The sequence below is a fragment of the Schistocerca serialis genome, chromosome 1, assembly GCF_023864345.2.
Source record: "Schistocerca serialis cubense isolate TAMUIC-IGC-003099 chromosome 1, iqSchSeri2.2, whole genome shotgun sequence".
In the NCBI taxonomy this organism is placed as follows: domain Eukaryota; kingdom Metazoa; phylum Arthropoda; class Insecta; order Orthoptera; family Acrididae; genus Schistocerca; species Schistocerca serialis.
The window spans coordinates 1,232,622,939-1,232,641,435 of record NC_064638.1 but is presented as its reverse complement, the minus strand read 5'-3'; the positions used below and the strand labels follow the sequence as shown (position 1 = coordinate 1,232,641,435).

The following is an 18,497-nucleotide window of genomic DNA, read 5'->3' as shown; positions in this document are numbered from 1 at the left end:
CATGAATTTTAATACCTACTCCGAATTTTTCTTTTGTTTCCTTTACTGCTTACTCAATATACAGATTGAATAACATCGGGGAGAGGCTACAACCCTGTCTCACTCCTTTCCCAACCACTGCTTCCCTTTCATGTCCCTCGACTCTTATAACTGCCATCTGGTTTCTGTACAAATTGTAAATAGCCAAAATCTTCTTGGTGTAGCCAATTTAAATGGCCAGTAGTGTGTTAATACATAAATACAGATTATTGTTCTTTCTTTATTGTTATGGTTGAAGTGACACAAGTTATTGAATACCTTTTTGTTTACAGAATCAGAAGGAATGACAACTGTGTATTTTGTTCAATATTTACTTTGACCGAATATTGTCTCAAGTAGGAAGAAAACTGAACAATTAGAAAGACTGAACTCCTATTTGTTGTCGTAATTGCCAAGTTAAAAGTCTGTTTACTGACTGTTTTTTCGTTTAAGCGCATTTAACGGTAATTTCGCAAAAACATGTACTGTAACTGACTCTTGAGGGGGGTAGGACATCAAACGGGCCGACTTGGAGCAGGAGAGACACTACAGGACATTTTAATTTCCACTGTCTATACTTTTATAAATAAATTCATATAACTTTGTCAGCATGACCAAGAAGGATTCAGGATTCATACTCACAGAAGTGGAAGCTCAAAAACGTAACAAAACACATTTTTTTTACATGTGAAATTTCATCATTTTTTCACTTACTACTGGCTGCATTTGTTGCTATAGGTATACTTTTCTTCCGAAGTAAGAGAGATTCTTCCATGACTTTTGTACAGCATACAAACCATAGTTACAGGTGTATGAAACTCTAGAAGTTATTTAATTTATGAAAAAATGAATGAACTGTTACATTTTAAACTTCATGATTAGAAAAAACTCAAGTTTTATACTTAATTATCTCAATTTTTTCCACAGTTTTTTAATAGATTTGGAAAAGTCTAGAGTTTCATACACCTGTAACTACTGTTTGTCTGCTATGAAAAATTCATCGAAGAATCTCTCTTACTTAGGGAGAAAAGTGTACCAATAGCAACAAATGCACCCAGTAATAAGTGAAAAAAATGATGAAATTCCACATGTAAAAAAAGGTATTTTGCTACGTTTTTGAACTTCCACTGCAATGAGTGTGAGTCCTCAATCCTTCCTGGTCATGCTGACAAAATTTCATGAATTTATTTGTAAAAGTATGGACAGTAGAAATTAAAATGTCCTGTGGTGACTCTCCTGCTCCAAGTGGGCCCGTTTGACGTCCTACCCCCCCCCCCCCCCCCCCCCTCCCCGCTTAATAAACGACTGAGAATACCTAATTGTTTGTGTCTCTGCTTTTAGCGCAAAATGACCAGCTAAATACAACGTCGAGCCCGGATTTTCTATTCTTGGACGTGGCAAACCCTACGCGGAGTTTCCTTCTTATGGTCCGCGAACTGTGCCGCATGGAGCGCTGACTCACCAGGTCTGTGGTGGCGTTGGCGGGCGCGCCCACTTCGTATCTCCGGACGGACACCACCCGGGGCGGCGCCTCCTCCTCTGCCATCCTGCAACACCGACCACAAACACACGTCTCAGTACACAGTAAAAAATAAAAAATAACAATAAACAAACATATTTACTGGTGTTTCTCATGGCCTGGAACAGCCCACTCTTGTCGATGCCACTCGAGATCCCTGCTCGTCAGATGGTGTACCTTGTAATGACACATTCCGACTCAGAGACATACAATACCTTAAAGCAGGGATTCCCAACCTTTTCAGTTGGCGGACCCCTTCTTCAGTCGAAAATCCATGGCGGACCCCTTGTCAGTCAAAAGCACAGTAACTTTAAATTTCAGAGCGAAAGCCATGTTCCCAATGACCCTCCCCCCCCCCCCCCCCCCTCTCCCCGAAGTATCAATAGTCTTTGGTTTACAGATGAATGAAAACAACTTGAAGGTCAAAAATCGACTTATGAAATAGGTAGTGCACTGACAAAGCAAGTTTAACATTTAATGATGCCTGGGGCCGCATACGTACCAGCGAGAGCTGTGCGTAAAAGGTTTCAGAGCATCTAGCGCCGTGAGCCGGCGCACAAACGGCCCCGGTATTGTTGAGAAACAGTCGATGAGAGAAGCCGCATTCTCCGGCAATAAACTGTGTATGCGTTCTCACTTAGGAACCGCAAAGGCACCTTGGGAATACGACCTGAAGTAAAAGTACACATGTTTTTCACACGAAAAAAAGTGATGAAATTGATCATTTTTATTAAATAATTTTATTCCTTATTTTACACGATTTGGTGAAAGGTGGCCGCGGACCCCCTAGGGGTCCGTGGGCCACACGTTGGGAAGCCCTGCCTTAAAGGCTGCACCAAAGATTAAATTGAGAGGGATGCAGAATATAATCTCTGTAATGTTCATATAGGATTCTCTTTTGTTTCATATTCCAAGAAAGAGTTAAGATATACTTTCGATTGTTACCTAGGGGATGGACGTAATTTTTGGTGTGCGGAAAGGCATCCATCTTCTTAGTATTTATGGTTTGTGCGACGAGCAGAGCAAGCCTTGAAACTTCCTCGCAGATTAAAAGTGTGTGCCGTACCGAGACTCGAAATCGGGACCTTTGCCTTTCGGGGACAAGTGCTCTACCAAGCACGACTCACGCCCCGTCCTCACAGCTTTACTTCTGCCAGTACCTCGTCTCCTACCTTCCAAACTTTACAGAAGCTCCCCTGTGAACCTTGCAGAACTAGCACTCCTGAAAGAAAGGATATGGCGGAGACATGGCTTGGAAGGTAGGAGACGAGGTACTGGCAGAAGTAAAGCTGTGGGGACGGGGCGTGAGTCGTGCTTGGGTAGCTCAGTTGGTAGAGCACTTACCCGCGAAAGGCAAACGTCCCGAGTTCGAGTTTCGATCCGGCACACAGTTTTAATCTGCCAGGAAGTTTCATATCAACGCACATTCCGCTGCAGAGTGAAAATCTCATTCTGGAAACATCCCCCAGGCTGTGGCTAAGCCATGTCTCCGCAATATCCTTTCTTTCAGGAGTGCTAGTTCTGCAAGGTTCGCAGGAGAGCTTCTGTCAAGTTTGGAAGGTAGGAGACGAGGTACTGGCAGAAGCAAAGCTGTGAGGACGGGGCGTGAGTCGTGCTTGGGTAGCTCAGTTGGTAGAACACTTGCCCGCGAAAGGCAAAGGTCCCGAGTTCGAGTCTCGGTCCGGCACACAGTTTTAATCTGCCGGGAAGTTTCATGTCAGCGCACAGTCCACTGCAGAGTGAAAATCTCATTCTGAGAACAAGTGTTATTGTCTTGTGGATAAAAAATAGTGAGAAGTATCTAAGTTTTACGAGAATTATTTAAAGCGACGTAGCATTGTATTCCTTCGTTTCCACCGTCTTTGTGAAGTAAACCGATGCAGACTTAGGAAGATACACACGGTCAACAAAGAGAAGAACATCGATGGCGACTAATGAATTAATATTTTGGCAGAAGGACTAAAAAAATGGTTCAAATGGCTCTGAGCACTACGGGACTTAACTTCTGAGGTCATCTGTCCCCTGGAACCTAGAACTACTTAAACCCAACTAACCTACGGATGTCACACACATCCAAGCGCGGGGCGGGATTCGAACCTGCGACCGTACCGGTCGCGCGGTTCCAGACTGTAGCGCTCGGCCACCTCGGCCGGCCCAGAAGGACTAATTCTACGTGTAAGGTGAGAACTCTGATTAAATCAACAATGACATAGAATTCAAAAATGTAATTAATCGGAATTGTAAATTATTTTACAGGCAAATTTCACGCAGCACTGAATTTGTCCGCGTTCAAGCCGGTAAATACAGTCCATAAAAAAGAGCCTTTCAAAAGTTCTAAAGTTAAAGTTCCATATCCATAATTTTTTCTCTTTTCAAAAAAATCAATAAATTTATTTATTTTATTTATTTCGCCACAAGCTGCAACAGTTTCGCGCAAATGCGATGAATTCATCTGCATTGCGGACACTATAACGTGGCAATGGTCCGCGAGCGGACACAAAAGACAACTTCAACCAGCACGGGGAGAAGAGCAGAGCACAAACTACGTCTCACAGGGTTGCCATACTGCACCAGTATTCTGTGCTTCTGTGTTCTGATTGTAGGTGCAGTAACCAAAGACTGCGTATAATGTCATGTTATAATTCGCAAACTGATCCGGGCTTTTATGCCATGGTCGAATGGATTTCACCTGAAAACCCAACGTTTCGTCCCAATCTGCGGAGAACATTTTCAAGGGGATCCTAGCTTCTTTGACTGTCCGATTCAAACCCTGGCTCGTTACTGACTTCAGTATGATTTGGCTTCCGCGCAGTGGCGTGACGTCACATGTTTTCCATGTTGTTGTTGTGGTCTTCAGTCCAGAAACTGGTTTGATGCAGCGCTCCATGCTACTCTATCCTGTGCAAGCTTCTTCATCTCCCAGTACCTACTGCAGCGTACATCCTTCTGAATCTGCTTAGTGTATTCATCTCTTGGTCTCTCTCTACGATTCTTACCCTCCACGCTGCCCTCCAGTACTAAATTGGTGATCTCTTGATGCCTCAGAATATGTCCTACCAACCGATCCCTTCTTCTACTCAAGTTGTGCCACAAATTTTCCTTCTCTTCAATTCTATTCAATACTTCCTCATTAGTTATGTGATCTACCCATCTAATCTTCAGCATTCTTCTGTAGCACCACATTTCGAAAGCTTCTGTTCTCTTCTTGTCTAAACTATTTATCGTCCACGTTTCACTTCCATACAAATACTTTCAGAGACGACTTCTTGACACTTAAAACTATACTCGATGTTAACAAATTTCTCTTCTTCAGAAACGCTTTCCTTGTCATTGCCAGTCTACATTTTATATCCTCTCTACTTCGACCATCATCAGTTATTTTGCTTCCCAAATAGCAAAACTCATTTACAAATTTAAGCCTCTCATTTCCTAATCTAATTCCCGCAGCATCACCCGTTTTAATTTGACTACATTCCATTATCCTCGTTTTGCTTTTGTTGATGTTCATCGTACGTTTTCCATAAGCGAACGCAATTGGCCGTTATCGATTGCCGTCTTCCGCTGTTGCTGTTACCTCACGGTGGAAGACTGGCACCTGCACCAGAATACAGATGTCATTCAGTTTCACTCCCTCTTCCTTCCTACTGAAATTCCTGTGGTGTTTTACAATCTCTATGGCCTCTGTGGTGTCCGCTAGCCTTTCACGGTATCCGCTTGTGGCTGCCAGTACTCCTACCAAATGAATATTGTGGTCTCCTGGCTGCAAAACCTGTTGTGCATCAGCTGATCTGCCATTCTCCCCTCTTATGCAATTGCCCTTGTGGTCTTCTGGTCCATAATGTAAAGAACAATCAAACAATTTAAAATCAGAAATGGAAAAAGAATCTAAATATTAAACAGGGTGAAAGTCCAAATCCGCAACACCTGTTATTGTGTCATACAGGGAAAAACACAACAAACAGCTATTAAGGATTTGAATTTTCACTGAGTTTAACATAGACTATTTTACCATCTCTGATTTTAAAGTTTTTCATTGTCCTTTACATTACGTACAAGTTCTTCAGCTGTGATTGCCCGACCGATAAGGTTATTTGTAGCTCTTCTAGTCGTTTTTTGACCGTCCTTTCTGTAGTACCTACGTACACATACCCACAACTAAACAGAATCCTATAAATGCTTGCTTCTTCCAGCAGTTAGCGAGCATCCTTGGCCGATTTTAGGTGATCTTGTATCTTTTGTAGCTTACCGTAACGTTCACTTATTCAAGATTTTTCCTATTCTGTCAGTGACGTCTCTAATGAAAGGCAGGAAAATTTTCGATTTTACCGGCGGTTGAGTATCGCTATGATTTCTGAGCGGTGGTATTAACTCTCTTCTTACTTCAGCGAATGAACAACTCTTCTTTTGCAGTGGATTGGTGAGATGTTTTAATTCTGCGTCAAGCAGCTCTGGTTCGCAGATTTTCCATGCTTCGTCCGCCAAAGTGTTTATGACGCCTGGCATTTATTGTGGGTGGTGGTTCGAATCCCGGTGGAGGTAACCGTCTGTGTGCGTGCGATTTCGGTAAATTGTGTGGCCCAAGCTACCATCTTCCTTCTCTACAGTAAACTGAATCATCGGACTGATCCCGTTAGACGTTTGTGAAAACGACCCAGTTCTTCCCTTCCATGCCGCCACTAAAGAACCATATCATCCACGTACCGGAACCAAATATTCAGTTTCTTGTTCTCAGTTTCGGATGCCTGCTCGTCGAATTTTTCCTTAAAGAATTTGGCTATAACTGGGCTTAACGGGCTCCCCATAGCGACACCATCCGTCCGTTCATAGAACTCATCGTTCCATTTGAAATACGAGGCTGTGAAGCATTATTTAAACAGTTATGCAACAACGGGAGGAAAAGACCGATTCAGCCATTGCAATGTCATGTTACGTTGGAAGAGGCATCATTTCAAGAAGAGCATTTCCCACTACCACCATGACTGTCCTTTCTTATACCTACCCATTTGTGCAGCGCGGGCGAAGTTATAATGCGCGCACCCTAGCATGAGAAGGAGTGGTGACCTATCATCTGTCTGCTCGTCAATATTGTTATTACGAACAACACCTTATTAGCTGATAACAGCACCTAGAAAGAAGAAGTGATTAAGTCCATGTATGTATAAACTGTCTTTTAATATGATATTCTGATCTTCTCAGCTGTTCTCTCGGACATTCATGCAGGAACTGCGCCTTGTACTTCGGAACAACACAGGGAATGCATTATTGTGTTTATCCGCTGACAACCGGCCGGAGTGGCCGTGCGGTTCTAGGCGCTACAGTCTGGAGCGGAGCGACCGCTACGGTCGCAGGTTCGAATCCTGCCTCGGGCATGGATGTGTGTGATGTCCTTAGGTTAGTTAGGTTTATGTAGTTCTAAGTTCTAGGCGACTGATGACCTCAGACGTTAAGTCGCATAGTGCTCAGAGCCATTATCCGCTGACAGCGGGCAAGCGAATTTCAACTAAAATGTCTCCAGAGGCTGGGAATATACATAATGGATGCACGAGTGCAAGTTCTAGACGCATGGCTGACGAAATGTAAATGGCTTATTTCAATAGTGGTACAAGTCCATTACCTCCACTTTTCTGCCTACAATGCTTCTGAAATTAATGATCCAAACAAACAGAAAGAAAGGTTAATCTCTAGCAAGAAGCCATATGCTTGAATATTTCTAGTACCGCAACTGCAGATTTTTCAGCGATCATTTAACTTTAGGACTCTGTATCTCAAAATGAACTAAAATGGACTTATACCACTACTGAATTAAGCCCTTCATACGGAAGTATGGGTCTGGCCGTGGGTCATGTTCGGTCAGAGGGTTGGCTGCCCTCTGTACCGAGTGAAGTATTCGGCGATGAACTTGAACGTGTGTCACGTAACGACCGATTAGACCAAATGTTAGGTGTGAAAAAAAAAAAAAAAATGGTAAGGCGACCGCTCGCGATAAGTGAGAAATTTGGATTTGAGTCCCGGACCAGTACAAATCTTCATTATCGTCATTGCATTATAAAGCTAATGGTTGTTCACAATTGCGATGCTTTACATGTATTTCTTAACAGCTGTTGCCGCGAAAAAACTCGCCCGTTGTCCGAAGGGACTTTGCATTGCCCTTCGCAAAAACACAGGCACTGCAATTCCGTGAATCACTAGAGGTGTGTCTTGTCGTGTTGTTCGAATTTAAGCACAATATTTCGGCAACCAACCCAAATGTCGTCTTCGGATACTGCGAGGTTCGCTGTTATGTTTACTCGCTCCCTGAACTCCAACCAGACTGTGAGCAACTCCTGTTTTTTTTTTTTTTTTCTTTATTGAATTTCAATTCCCCCCGAAGGGGGCGGGCTGGCAGCAGCTTACTACGCCGCTCTTCAGCCTACAGAATCTGTGTTAAAAATATGAAGATAATAAAAAATAATAACAGTTGGCGATAAAATCGGTGACTTAAAGGTAAAATGCCAGAAAATTCTAGAACATAAAACATAAAACACAGGGTTGATGATACTAAGAAAATACACAAGAAGCAGAAAAATAACAGACAGACAGTTAAAAAAACACGGCGACAATCTGGTTTCTGTTCGCAAGACATAAAATGCACACCCAGCGACAGCATGATTTCTGTTCGCAACACTGTGGAAAGACGCACAACACTGAACACTCACTTAAACACGGCACTAAAAAGTTGGCACAAATATGACATACCACAGCCGAGAGGAGGTGGGGGGGGGGGGGGGGAACAGGACAGATGACGGAGAAATAAAAAACGGGGGGAAGGAGAGGAAAAGTGAAGGGTGGGAGGGGGGAAAGAAGCCAATGGAGAATGAGGACCCATAAGAGGGGTGGGGGTGCTGAGCAGACGGGCCAGGGAGTGGGGAAGGCAGAGGAGGGGAATGCAAAAGGACTCGGGGGGTGGGGGGGGGAAGGGACATAGAGGGAGGTTGGGCGGGGAGAAAACACAGGATGGAAGGGGGGAGGAAGAGGGAGCCCAGGGAAAGGACGGAGGAAAGGAGGGGGGGTGAGGATCAGTTGATAGGAAGGATAAATGGAGGGAGAGAGGGCATCATCCGGGAGGGGGAGTTGATGGAAGCCACCTTGGGAAAGGAGATGTAGGGTGTAGAGATGGAGCAACTCCTAGTCTCTCGCTGCTATTTATAGCCGAGGTCGATTACCGGTGCCCACTAGACCCTTCGATGCTCCTCGGAGCTCGCACTGATATTCTGTCAAATGCAAATTCTCTCAGAGTATCCCAGTTCTGGTGAATGTGTTGGTTGGCGAGACCTTAATGAACTGGGTACTGTACTCCAACCCTTGTTTAATTTGAATGCTTCGTCCGCATTCATTAGGTTTTGTATCATGTTGGCGCCATGTCACTTTTCTTCGTATTGGCGGTTATTTCAAAGACGTTACTTGTGGACTATTTTATAATTACATGCTGCAAGAAACTCATCACTTGTTATCAAAGCGGGTGTCAGAAACAAATATAAAACAATTATCATCGCTCCAGCTGTGACTGAGGTTTCCGGTTGAAACTTGATATGATAATATGTTGTTCTAACCTGATGTCATAATAATTTTAAAATTCACTTTACGCCTTCCTGAGTGACAATCTAAAACTCATTCCAAATTAATAACGTAAGTGTAGACCAGGTGTGGCTTAAACTCAAAGAAATAGTATCGGCAGCAAATGAGAGAATTATACCAAATAAACTAACAAACGACGGAGCTGATCCTCCTTTGTACACAAAACGGGTTAGAACACTGTTGCAGAAACAACGAAACAAACATCCCAAATTTAAACAGACGCAAAATCTCTAAGATTGGCGATCTTTTACAGAAGCTCGAACTTTAGCGCGGACTTCAATGCGAGATGCTTATAACAGTTACGAGAACGAAACTTTGTCTCGAAACCTGGCAGAAAATCCAAAGAGATTCTGGTGGTATGTGAGGTATGTTAACGGCAAGAAACAACAATGCTTTCTCTCCACGATAGCAATGGAGACAGTGCTGCCAAAGCAGAGTCACTAAACACAGCCTTCCGAAATGCCTTCACAAAAGAAGACGAAGTAAATATTCCAGAATTCGAATCGAGGACAGCTGCCAACATGAGTAACGTAGAAGTAAATATCCTCGGAGTAGTGAAGCAACTTAAATCACTTAAAAAAAGCAAGTCTTCTGGTCCAGTCTATATATCAATTAGGGTCCTTTCGGAGTATGCTGATGCATTAATTCCATACTTAACAATCATATACAATCGTTCGCTCGACGAAGGATCCGTACCCAAAGACTGGAAAGATGCACAGGTCACACCAATATTCAAGAAAGGTAGTAGGAGTAATCCACTAAATTCCCCGGGAGTGGAATGGTAGAGAGATAGTATGATTGTTGTTGGATGAACCCTCTGCCAAGCACTTACATGTGAATTGCAGAATAATCATGTAGATGTAGCTGTAGATGTAGATGTTAACACTTGCATCCATTTTTAAAAGCTCTTCCTCTAAAAGATGTACTTCTTTTCATCAGTTAATGTATCACTTCTGAAATTTTCCGTTTGATAACCTTACTCATGGAGCTTCAGTCTTTAACCTCTAGGTCATTTCTGCTTGATATAATTCGGATTGCATTTGTTCAGCAAATACAGCGGAGTAACGTGTGACCCGGCCTGTTTATTCCAGGCAGCGGGCAGCGGTCCCCGTTCTCTGGGCAGCTCTCCCATTGCTCGTCTGGCTGACTCACGACCCTGTCCCCTGGCTCCGCTCCATACGAGGCGCAGAACCGGCCTCTGCACCTCCATTGCTCCCCCCCCCCCCCCTCCAACCCTGCCCCCTCCGCTACCGCCATTTTTTTCCACTCCCCGCACAGTGACTCATCTGAACACCGACAGCTTCACGGCTGGCCTCCTAACCAACACAGTACGTCTTTTTTCATTCAGTGACCCATCCACAAAGCCTCATCAGACGAAAACTTTCCATTGTTGAATCAAAAAACATGTACACTCTATTAGAGACAGCCTTTTTAAGCGTGAATTGACAGCCGCTGTAAATTTTCTAAGGGAGTCATTTACCTGCGTAGGCTACTTATTTTGAAATACTTTATTTCACTGTTAGCAATTAGCTAATTAACTAAACTGGAATTCATTGAATACCAGTGGACCACAGCGACCGTTGAATATTCAAATGTAAAGGATATAGTGCTACAACGATGAAAAATAATATTACGACGATGTCAAACCTTATTTTGATGATATAAAGAAGAATTGACGATATTAAATCGTAACTGTAATTTTATTATTTTAATTTTTGTGCTCAGTGAATCAAAGACTTTCTAGTGCACCGAATAAACTAGCATTGTCTGTACTACGAAACTATATATGATTGTTAAGTGAGAACTGCTGCTATCTAAGACATTTTGTCTGGGCGGATTTTGTTCTCGTACTGGTCCGTAGAGAAAGAAAAGTTTCTTAATCGATGTATGTAATGTGAATGTATAAAGGCTATAAAAAGGAGAGAGAGAGATAATCCTTGCGGACAATCACCATATTGTATAAGAAAAGTTAAGTACAAGTTATTCAAAACAAATATCTCCAAAATGTATCGTCTTGTGATTTCTAAAGGCTGAAAATTGCGGTGTTTAATCTAAAGCTGTCCTGAATAACAGCGAAGAACATTTATGTCATCATATATTTTCTTCGTTTGACCACGGTTGTGATTCGCATGTTACTTTTTGTTACGCGACGTGTTAGGAATATTTTCACTATACGAGCAAAAGTGCACACAGCTTTAATCGAACCTGCATCTTTCGGAAACGATAACTCTTAATCAGTTACAATTACGCGAATACCGTCTACATCGCAACCGTGATCACAAAAGTGTTTCCTGGACCCGATTTTTATAAATGTGTAGACTTGAAGGCGAACAGCATTGCACCATCGCTGGCTCGCAACAATTGAAAGAAAACAAAACCGGGACTGAAAAATTTTAACGCCGTCAGCGTTACGAAATCTGAACGACGTTAGTTGATTAATTAAATATTAACAGGAAGAGAATTATTAAATTTTAAAGATTAAAACATAGCAAGAATGTAAAGTATTTTAGCATCATTACGTCTCTTTGCATAAGTACTTGAGTATCAGATACCATCATATCTGTTTAAAAGACACTGCGTAAATGAAATTGCCACCTTTTATTATTATTATTATAGCAATTCAAGGAGGACAGTTGTCATTCGCAGTCTACATAATCTATTGCCAACTGTCACATGTTTACTTTCTGACACAGTTAAACTTACGTGATTCTTCTGGTACTGAACCGATGATGACTACGTTATAGTGTACTCGAAATCTAGATCTGCAATAAATTACGGATCGTGCAATAAAAACTCCAGAATCAGAGTTCTGCAAGGTTCGCAGAAGAGTTTCTGTGAAGTTTGGAAAGTAGGAGACGAGGTACTGGCAGTACTGAAGCTGCGAGGTATGATAGTGAGTCGTGCTTGGGTAGCTCAGATGGTAGAGCACTTGCCCGCGAACGGCAAAGGTCCCGAGTTCGAGTCTCGGTCCGGCACACAGTTTTAATCTACCAGGAAGTTTCACAATAAAAACTGCTGTAACTGTAGCATGTTAGGTTACACACAATAATGTGTGAAAATTAAAAATGTGATGGCGTCCCTAATTCATTTCTCTGATCCAGCACACATGATAATCTGCGTAGGTCTCAGTGCATCATTTTCGTTACATGACGTATGGAACTGATCATGCCGCTGCAAACAAATAAAGGCGTTAAACTACGTCATTACAGGCAATCCAGTGCGACTTCAAGGCCGTATTTTAATTGACAAGGATATATCAAGATTAAAAATTGCGTTATGAAATACAGAGATGTAACAGTATTTTTTATTAAAGAGGATCGATTTCGGTCTAAAATCAGACCGTCATTGGGTCCAAAAAATTGTCAGCTATGCATTTCCACGGAACAACAGTCATAAGGTATAGACTGTTCCATTACAAATATTAGCTGTATGTGTGTTACATTTGTGTTCAATGAGCCCTAGAGATGCTTGTGTCGAGCTCTGAGATTGACTGAACGTATAAGTGACACAAATACAGCTAATATTTGTAATGGAACAGTTTAAAACTTATGACTGCTGTTCCAATTGTATAAATGCATAGCTGAGATACGAAACTTCCTGGCAGATTAAAACTGTGTGCCATACCGAGACTCGAACTCGGGACCTTTGCCTTTCGCGGGCAAGTGCTTTACCAACTGAACTACCCAAGCACGACTGACACCCCGTCCTCACATCTTTACTTCTGCCAGTACCTCGTCTCCTACCTTCCAGACTTTACTGGCAGAAGTAAAGATGTGAGGACGGGGTGTCAGTCGTGCTTGGGTAGCTCAGTTGGTAAAGCACTTGCCCGCGAAAGGCAAAGGTCCCGAGTTCGAGTCTCGGTATGGCACACTGTTTTAATCTGCCAGGAAGTTTCGTATCAGCGCACACTCCGCTGCAGAGTGAAAATCACATTCTGCATAGCTGAGATGTTTTTTTGGACCCGATGACGGTCTCAGCCTGGATCGCCTTTAATACATATTATTGTTAAAGCTGTTTATTTAATAATGCAGTTTTTAACCTTCGTTAAAGACACACGACACCACCTACACAATATATTTCCAATGAGTATATTAATGTGGGTTCATTAAATCATTAATATACTCACCAACATACATCACGAAAGGTTTCAATATCAAAATCGACTTTTACTCACGCAATACTAGTGAATGACTCGATTTAGCACATTTATTTAGAGTTTCGTGTTTTTGTGGAAAACAATAAAAATTTATTACTGCAAATCCAGTTTAACCAAATAATTATGGATATTATTCCTAATGAAAAGCGCTTGGGGATAGGAGATGCACTGACAATTGTTTCACCGCCGTCCGGCAACAGATAGCATAGTGGCATAGCTCCCGGAGCGCCATCTGTGTCTACCGTTTAATAGGAAACACTCTCAGATAGAATGCTGACTGTGGTGCAAACGTGTGAAGCAAGCAGGCAGCCACGCCACGGAGCCGCACTTGTGCTTCCTACAGCCAACTGAGCACTAATATTATACCAATGACAACTTTCATAATTGTAATCCAATTACTTATCCTTGCATAAGGACTTCAACTATGGATAACAAACATTAGCTGCCGGCCGGAGTGGCCGTGCGGTTCTAGGCGCTACAGTCTGGAGCCGAGCGACCGCTCCGGTCGCAGGTTCGAATCCTGCCTCGGGCATGGATGTGTGTGATATCTTTAGGTTAGTTCGGTTTAATTAGTTCTAAGTTCCAGGCGACTGATGACCTCAGAAGTTAAGTCGCATAGTTCTCAGAGCCATTTTGAACAAACATTAGCTGAAATACTTGGCATATGTTTGATCCCGTAGTTACTACTATTACTTTAAGAAATACACCAGGTAGCTAGTTGCTGTATTTCTAAAGTAATATAATCCACAGGCACAGGCCTCAGCAACTGGCAAAGTAAATAAATTAGTAGTATTGTGTGAATAAATTTATAGTACTGTTTTCAAATACAACCGCTTCAGAGTGGACTTGTCGCAGAGCTCGCAAATGAACCTAAAATGTTAATTGGTTTTCCTCACTTTATTGTTTAGCCGACAGATCTTTTTGTCAGATGCACAGTTCTAAGCTCCGATACCGTCGCTTTTATTTTTATCTGTGAGCTACTCTGATTGTGTATGATAGATGTTGTGGACTGACAAGACAGCCAGTCCACAGTGACGGGTAACAAGAAAGGCACGCACTTAAACTCACGCAGGATGGCGTGAGGTCTGAAACAGGATACGTAATGAATGCTATAAAGAAAAGTACGTAGCTTCCGGAATACTTAACTTTAATCCATCATTTGTATACATCGTTCTTGATGAGACATGCTTCATACGATAGGCCGGCCGGAGTGGCCGAGCGGTTAAAGGCGCTACAGTCTGGAACCGCACGACCGCTACGGTCGCAGGTTCGAATCCTGCCTCGGGCATGGATGTGTGTGGTGTCCTTAGGTTAGTTAGGTTTAAGTAGTTCTAAGTTCTAGGGGACTTATGACCACAGCAGTTGAGTCCCATAGTGCTCAGAGCCATTTGAACCTTCATACGATAACTATCAATTGCTATGGCGCCTTGCTAGGTCGTAGCCATTGACTTAGCTGAAGGCTATTCTAACTATCTTCTCTGCAAATAAACGAGGTTTCGTCAGTGTTGCATCACTAGCTAAGTCGTCCGTACAACTGGGGCGAGTGCTAGTAAGTCTCTCGAGACCTGCCGTGTGGTGGCGCTCGGTCTGCGATCACTGACAGTGGCGACACGCGGGTCCGACATCTACTAATGGACCGCGGCCGATTTAAAGCTACCACCTAGAAAGCGTGGTGTCTGGCGGTGACACCACAATAGAAATATCATTTTCAATGTTTCCATTCTTCTCTTATTTTGCGGTTTCATTACAGTTAGACAGCACAGATTTCGAAACGATTTTCGCAATAGTTGATGTAGACATAAACGTAGAGAAGGTAATTCACCGCCGGTGGCACATCTGCAGAGCTGGGAGAGCGCGCCCGCCGCCCACAGATGCGGGAAGCCGCCGCCCGCCGCCCGCCGCCCGCCGCCCGCCGCCCACCGCCGCCCTGACCCAAATTCCGCGCCGCTGCCGTCTGCGGGTGTCGCCCACACGGGACAGCAGACAGCACACAGTGACCAGAGGCAAGCAGACACGTCGTGGGCCGTGCGGCCGCCACTGTGGCCCTGACGATGTACGCAATCTGCTTGTCATGCGTGAATTGTGACCAGGCCTGTCATTTAAAAGGAAAAAAAAAGTGTATTCTTTTGCGACGCGTAATGGAGGAGGTCAGGTATCAGCTCACTGATGCAAAGGACAGCAACTTACAAGCAACACACAGCGTACAGAATGAGATTTTCACTCGGCAGCGGAGTGTGTGCTTCTATGAAACTTCCTGGCAGATTAAAACTGTATGCCGGACCGAGACTCGAACTCGGGACCTTTTGACTTCTGCGGGCAAGTGCTCTACCATCGGAGGAAGTTTCATATCAGCGCACACTCCGCTGCAGAGTGAAAATCTCATTCTGGAAACATCCCCCAGGCTGTGGCTAAGCCATGTCTCCGCAGTATCCTTTCTTTTAGGAGTGCTAGTTCTGCAAGGTTCACAGGAGACCTTCTTTAAAGTTTGGAAGGTAGGAGACATGGTACTGGCAGAAGTCTAGTTGTGAGGACGGGGCGTGAGTCGTGCTTGGGTAGCTCAGATGGTAGAGCACTTGCCCGCGAAAGGCAGAACGTGCCGAGTTCGAGTCTCGGTCCGGCACACAGTTTTAATCTGCCAGGAAGTTTCGACACTCAGCATAGTTTGGTGAGGTAACTCTCAGGCGACCTCGGAAGAACGCTGACTGTAAAAAAACTGATAATATAGACTCGACTCAAAATTCTGCAGTCACTTTTGAAGCCTCTTCATTTACCGTGCAGTGAAACTTTGTCGTTGACAAACGATGCTATTGTTATTGTATCCTGACAGCTTGAGAACATCACGGCTGTTTTCCCTAGTTATACCACTCAATAAAAACCTTCAACCAGCACCGGTGCTCCTTTCGAATCGAAGTCCATCATCAGATGTCGGCGATGATTTCTCGTAGGAATTTCACGTTTCTTTCTCATAATACAAGAGAATATTCGAGATTTTGCGGTTTCCTTTTTCAGACTGCAGTGATTTTTTTCTCGTACACTGCTCATATTTGTGTCGTATAACAGGACATTCGTACTTTGTGCTTTGCCGTTCCACACGACAACTAGGATATCTTGTACAAAATTCACATTTTTGTCATACCTAGTGTACAATACTGTTTTACAACTAAGTTATTTGATAATGTAAAAGGCTAATGCTACACTGTTAATTCATTTCCCTTTTACAGCGACCGCACACACTACACAAATATTGTTTCAGAATGTTACACACACATTATCAGCTGACGTCAGGACCATTTTATACACCACGACTTCCCACTGGTTGCCTGAAAAACTGAGTGAGCGTCCTTCTATAACGAGCAAGAAACTGAACTCAGCGAGTCACTTCTGGTGAAGAATGACCTCTACCACCGCTATAATACGTGAGAATTATTCACACAGTTTCACTGATATTACACGGTAATAGATTGACAGTCTGTTGTGGCGAGTTAGTTCTGCAAATGTACCCAATGACAATACGCGAGAAAGGTCAAATACCTGCGTCAGCAAGCTTTCAGTCGAATCACAAAATTCATGCGCCACCTCTTATCGCCAACAGGCTGTTCACGTCATTGCTCTTGTGAAGGAAGGGAATTTGACGGCGTCAGAGATCTGGGCATGGTATGGCTTTCCTGAGCGCGCTGTGCGACAATGGATAAAACATTACTGAGATGCTGGAGAATCCAGTAGACTAATGGGGGCTCTGCAGCGTATCAACATGTGTCTGGGATAATAAACTTGACAACAAGTCACGACAAAATCCTCTTTTGAACCATTACAGTTGAAACATACTTCAGAGTTTCCCAGGACGGTAAATATGGTTCGGCGCCGGTTTCGGGAGGCTGGGGTACTTAGCGAATGTGCGGCTGTCAAGGAGGAACTCCATGATGATAATCAAGTCTACCGGTAAACCTTTGCCGAGGACACCATCAATCGTTTGGAGGAACGTGGTATTTTTGGACGAATCGGTATAGTTCTCAGCAAATGAGGTTCCGGTACTAGTATACGGGCTGCAAAGTGCCCGTTTCGACTCCATACAGACCCAACCGTCATCTTGCTGTGGGCGTGGGACTGTGGCACTTTGGGGCTGCAAGTGTTTTCGTGGACTTGCATTGCTTCACAGGATACGTGGTCATGTGATGCTGCCCAGTACACGAATATTATGAGTAATATTATGGCACCATCAGGGCGACAACTGTATGCTGAGGGAGTAATCTGTTTCTAGCAGGACATTTCAGCGATGGTGCAGGTGTGGTTTGCAGAACTGAATTAAATGGCCTCCTCCCGCTCCAGACATAAGCCGTATTGTATGAGCGGAGAGGAAATGAACCGTGAGAGAAAACTGGCCTCATCCCGCGCCAAGAACCCGGGATGGCCTTTGGAATGCCACATTAAATGCCTTAGAGGAGGTGGCAGAAAATGATGGATTTACTACTTAGCTCATAGGCTTCCTATATCGCAGACTGCACTAATTGAGCGCCTTTGGACAGGATATTAAGTGGGAAAGGAGGCACATAATGCGTCTTTCTCAGGGCCGAAATTATCTTAATAAGAGACGTGAACTGTTCGATTAATTTCGTGATTTCTACAGATTAATCGAGTAATGAAAAAGGTGTACTATGCCGGATCCGAACTAAAACTTTTCGCCAGGCAATTGCTGACTATACCACCGACCTACGAAAGCCTTATGCTAAAACTGTTGACTTTACACTTCTTACCGCTCTTGACTACACATCACGGAACACTAGGTTTGCAATGCTGAGTATGGCGCGGCGCATATTTCTTGCGTGTTTTTAGAGCGTGCGTCGTTACGCTAAGTGTCAAAAAGGTGTTAATTCTTCCTCTGCACTCACAATTACGGGTGTTACTTACTTTTATGCGCAGGTCTGGCCACCCTGTAATGAGAATGGCTCCTGTGAAACATGGCGGGTAATTCAAATTCCAGCCACGGTCATTTTTGGTGCTTTAAGTATAAATTCATATTCTATGACCGGGTCACCAGGAGCGTGAACATTCCAGTAAAACAAGCGTTTATATGCAATTACTTTTAGTTCAAATGGTTCAAATGGCTCTGAGCACTATGGGACTTAACATCTATGGTCATCAGTCCCCTAGAACTTAGAACTACTTAAACCTAACTAACCTAAGGACATCACA

The 18,497-nt window shown here is 43.5% G+C and overlaps 1 protein-coding gene across 1 annotated transcript in view; it reads right to left on the bottom strand.

The window, feature by feature from the left end:
• Positions 1-18,497, bottom strand: part of LOC126419121 (serine/arginine repetitive matrix protein 2) — a 1,464,442-nt gene that overhangs the window by 1,001,425 nt on the left and 444,520 nt on the right. Inside the window, exon 2 of the mRNA XM_050086231.1 lies at positions 1,481-1,565. Within this exon, the coding sequence (XP_049942188.1) occupies positions 1,481-1,564 (84 nt within the window). The 5' untranslated portion in view covers position 1,565. The remainder of the gene's footprint in view (positions 1-1,480; positions 1,566-18,497) is intronic.